The sequence below is a fragment of the Scyliorhinus canicula genome, chromosome 8 (genome assembly GCF_902713615.1).
Source record: "Scyliorhinus canicula chromosome 8, sScyCan1.1, whole genome shotgun sequence".
NCBI lineage: Eukaryota > Metazoa > Chordata > Chondrichthyes > Carcharhiniformes > Scyliorhinidae > Scyliorhinus > Scyliorhinus canicula.
The window spans coordinates 197535042-197539661 of NC_052153.1; the positions used below are offsets into that span (position 1 = coordinate 197535042).

General features: G+C 59.3%; 1 protein-coding gene across 1 annotated transcript in view; it reads right to left on the reverse strand.

Annotated features, from left to right (window-relative positions):
• Positions 1–4489: 4489 nt before the first annotated feature.
• spef2 (sperm flagellar 2) overlaps positions 4490–4620 on the reverse strand; it is a 293647-nt gene continuing 293516 nt past the window's right edge. Inside the window, 1 exon segment of the mRNA XM_038803926.1 lies at positions 4490–4567. Coding sequence (XP_038659854.1) covers positions 4490–4567 — 78 coding nt within the window.

A 4620-nucleotide genomic window follows, 5' to 3' on the forward strand; every position in this document is an offset into this window, starting at 1 on the left:
AGGGATGCGACGTGAGGGGGTGGGGTGTTGTGTGGGAGGGGTGAGTGTATGGGGGGTGGGGGTGGTGTGTGGAAGGGGTGGCTGTGTGGGGGTGGGACGTGAGGGGGTGGGGTGGGGTGTGGGAGGGGTGGGTGTGTGGGGGTGGGACATGAGGGGGTGGGGTGTGGGAGGGGTGGGTGTGTGGGGGTGGGACATGAGGGTGTGGGGTGTGGGAGGGGTGGCTGTGTCAGGGATGGGACGTGAGGGGGTGGGGTGGGGTGTGGGAGGGGTGAGTGTGTGGGGGGTGGGACGTGAGGGGGTGGGGTGGTGTGTGGGAGGGGCGAGTGTGTGGGGGTGTGACATGAGGGAGTGGGGTGGGGTGTGGGAGGGGTGGCTGTGTCAGGGATGGGACATGAGGGGGTGGGGTGGGGGGGGGGTGAGTGTGTGGGGGGTGGGGGGTGGTGTGTGGGGGGGGGGGCTGTTACAACACCCTGGGGAAGTGCACGGTCAATTCCAGTCCCATAGACCCTGGAGCCCCAACACAATTAAATTAACCAATATTGTGCAGAATTCCTGAACTCTTTGGATACCCAATATTTACAGTCACCAGGTTTGTAAGTTGAAACACAATTAATGTTTATTTAAAACAAAGATACTGATGAAATATGCAGTGATTCGAACGGAATAACGGAAAGCTTCTATTCCCCTTCAGCTATCCCACCGACGGCTCACACATACACACACAGACACACACAGACACACAGACACACACACACACACAGACACACACACACACACACACACACATACACACACACACACAGACACACACACACACACACAGACACACACACATCAGACACAGACACACACACACAGACACAGACACACACACACACACACACACATACACACACACACACAGACACACACACACACACACAGACACACACACACAGACACAGACACACACACAAGACACAGACACACACACAAGACAGACACACAAAGAGGTGGAAAAGGGTGAAAGTAATAAGGGTTAAGAGAAAAAGATAAAAGTCCTTGCTTCAGTTGCTGGTTCCTTCCCAGTGTGACTGAGGATCTCACGGACTTCCCTGCAGTTGTTTAAAACCCTGAACTCATACTTTCCGAGGGAGCCGTGGTCTTTGTTTCCTCAGACTTTACTGATGGGTTCTCCTCCGCAACCTGTTTTCATGAATCAAACATTCACAGGCTTGTTGGAGAGAAAGAGTTGGCTGGATCTTTTCATGAAGTGGCTTTGCAGTCATTTGGTTCTGGAGAGAGTTCAGTGGTCTTTCACCTCTGCCTCCAGACTTCCAAGTGAAAGTAATTTGGAACATCAAAGAACATTCCAGAGACGTTGGAGCCAATCACCACCGGGTATCGGCAAAGCCCAGCCTTTTTGTGCCAGTTCATTGGCCGCCAGCCAAGTCCATCAACTTGAGCCATTGCTGATGTCAGCTTCAGTTTGTTTGAATTACAGACAGCTTTGCCTGAGGGTCACAGGTCAATCTTCAGGTCAAACCAGCCCAGGTTGCTGTACCGTTTAAAGGAAAATCCGCATTAAAGGCACAGCCCACTAACTGTCCACAGACAAAAACTATCACGGTAAAAATTAAAGAAATAAAAGAAAGAAGCCAGGGTAAAAACAGGGTTTAAACATGACCATCCCTACAGAGTGTGGAGGGGTGAGGGACGTATGTGGGGGGTGGAGTGGGTGATGTCTGTGGGTGTGTGTGGGGTGTGTCTGTGGGGGTGTGGGGAGGATTTGTGGAAGTTGTGTGTGTGGGGGGTTGGGGGGGTGCTGCGTGGTGATAGGGGGTGTGGGGGTACATGGCAGGGGGGTGGGGGTGGGGGAGAGTGTAGGAGGGGTGGAGGGTGCTGGGTGGTTCGGGGGTGATGGTTGTTACAGGGTGGTGGTGGGGTGGGGTGGTGTGGGAGGTGGGGGGGTTGGGGGTGCGTGGTGGGGGTGTGTGGGGGAGGGGGGTGTAGGGGGCGAGAGGGTGCTGGGTGATTTGGGGGTGCTGGGGTGTGTGACAGGGTGGGGGCTGGTGATGGTGTGGTGGGGGTAGGGTAGTGTGGGATGGTGGGTCTGTGTAGGAGGGGTTGGGGGTGCTGGGTGCTGTGAGGGAGGGTGGGGGGGTGTGAGGTGATGTGGAGTGTCGCAGGTGTGAGGGGATGTGAGGGGGTGGGAAGTGTAGGGGTGAGGGGGTGGGGGGATGGTGGGCTGTGTGTGGGTGGGGGGTAGTGTGGGGACATGGGGGTGTGTGGGGGGGATGGGGGGTGCTAAGGTGTGTGAGGGTGTGCGGGGCTGGTAGTGGTGGTGGGGTGGGGTGGGAGGGAGGGTGTGTGTGTGTAGGGAGTAGGGGAGCTGGGTGGTGTGTGGGGGTGTGGGGTGTGGGGGTTGGTGGGCTGTGTGTGGGGGTGGCGGGGGGTAGTGTGGGAGAGGGTGTGTGGGGGGGTAGTGTGGGGGGAGGGTGTGTGTGGGGGGTAGGGGGGGTGCAGGTATATGTGAGGGGGTGAGGTGCGTGTGTGGGGTGCCGGGAGGTAGTGGGGGGGTAGGGGGGTGCTGGGGTGTGTGAGGGGGTGTGGGGTGTGTGTGTGTGGGGTGCCGGGGGGGGGGGTAGTGGGGGGGTAGGGGGTGCTGGGTGGTGTGAGGAGGTGTGGGGTGTGTGTGTGTGGGGTGCCGGGGGGCAGTGGGGGGGTAGGGGGTGCTGGGGTGTGTGAGGGGGTGTGGGGTGTGTGTGTGTGGGGGTGCCGGGGGGTAGTGGGGGGGTAGGGTGTGCTGGGATGTGTGTGGGGTGTGTGTGTGGGGGTGTGGGGGGTGTGTGAGGGGGTGCCGGGGGGTAGTGGGGGGGGGGGGGGGGGGGTAGGGGGGTGCTGGGGTGTGTGAGGGGGTGTGGGGTGTGGGGGTTGGTGGGCTGTGTGCGGGGGTGGCGGGGGGTAGTGTGGGGGGGTGGGTGTGTGTGGGTGGGGTTAGGGGGGTGCTGGGTGGTGTGTGGGGGTGTGGGGTGCGGGTGTGAGGTGTGTGTGTGTGGGGGTGTGGGGTGTGTGTGTGGGGGTGTGGGGTGCGTGTGTGGGGGTGTGGGGTGTGTGTGTGGGGGTGTTGGGTGTGTGTGTGGGGTTGCCGGGGGGTAGTGGGGGGGGTAGGGGGGTGCTGGGGAGTGTGAGGGGTGTAGGGTGTGTGTGTGGGGGTGTGGGGTGTGTGTGTGGGGGTGCTGGGGTGTGTGTGTGTGGGTGTGGGGTGCTGTGTGGGGGTGTGGGGTGCTGTGTGTGGGTGTGGGGTGCTGTGTGTGGGGGCGTGGTGTGTGTGTGTGGGGTTGCCGGGGGGTAGTGGGGGGGAGGGTAGGGGGGTGTGGGGTGTGTGTGTGGGGGTGTGGGGTGTGTGTGGGGGTGCTGGGGGTAGTGGGGGGGGGGGGGTAGGGGGGTGCTGGGGTATGTGAGGGGTGTGGGGTGTGTGTGGGGGTGCTGGGGGTAGTGGGGGGGGTAGGGGGGTGCTGGGGTATGTGAGGGGTGTGGGGTGTGTGTGTGGGGGTGCTGGGGGTAGTGGGGGGGGGGTAGGGGGGTGTGGGGTGTGTGTTTGGGGGTGTGGGGTGTGTGTGGGGGTGCTGGGGGGTAGTGGGGGGGTAGGGGGTGCTGGGGTGTGTGAGGGGTGTGGGGGTGTGGGGGTGTGGGGTGTGTGTGTGGGGGTGTGGGGTGTGTGTGGGGGTGCTGGGGGGTAGTGGGGGGGGGGGTAGGGGGGTGCTGGGGTGTGTTAGGGGTGTGGGGTGTGTGTGTGGGGGTGCTGGGGGGTAGTGGGGGGGGGGTAGGGGGGTGCTGGGGTGTGTGAGGGGGTGTCGGGTGTGTGTGTGGGGGTGCCGGGGGGTAGTGGGGGGGGTAGGGGGGTGTGGGGTGTGTGAGGGGGTGTGGGGTGTGTGTGTGGGGGTGCCGGGGGGTAGGGGGGTGCTGGGGTGTGTGAGGGGGTGTGGGGTGTGTGTGAGGGGGTGTGGGGTGTGTGTGTGGGGGTGCCGGGGGGTAGTGGGGGGGTAGGGGGGTGTGGGGTGTGTGTGAGGGGGTGTGGGGTGTGTGTGTGGGGGTGTGGGTCAGTCCTGTCCTCAGCAGGTGTTTTACAATCTGTCCACTTGCCGGCCTCCAGAAAGTTCTGTTCCGGGCCAGTGTTTAGAAAACTCCAAAGTATATGATGGAGTTCGACTGACCTCTAACTGTTTATTTATGTTGGTTACAATGAACACAGGAGGCTGCCTTTCAGCTGTTATTCAACAGAGATCTTTGGTGCCTTTAATCAAAAAAACAAGCTTTATTCTACAAATTTAGTTAACATTTGTATAAACACACAGCAAGAATTTTTATCAACTACAAACATAAAAGCCCCACACAGCTGCTGTAATCTATGTATAACCCTTAATGAATTCCCCGTTAACTGTTCCAATTCAATACCAAATCCCAAAAACCAAAAACCCCTTTTTACCAAAACAGCAGGTAACTATAATCATTGGGTGTCTCCCTGAGAACATCTCTTTAAAATTGAAAATAACTGAGACAGGCCAAAATACTTCTCTGTCTGAGCCTACAACGTGAAAACAAAAGTAAAAATTCAGATAAGACAAAAATATTTCTTAA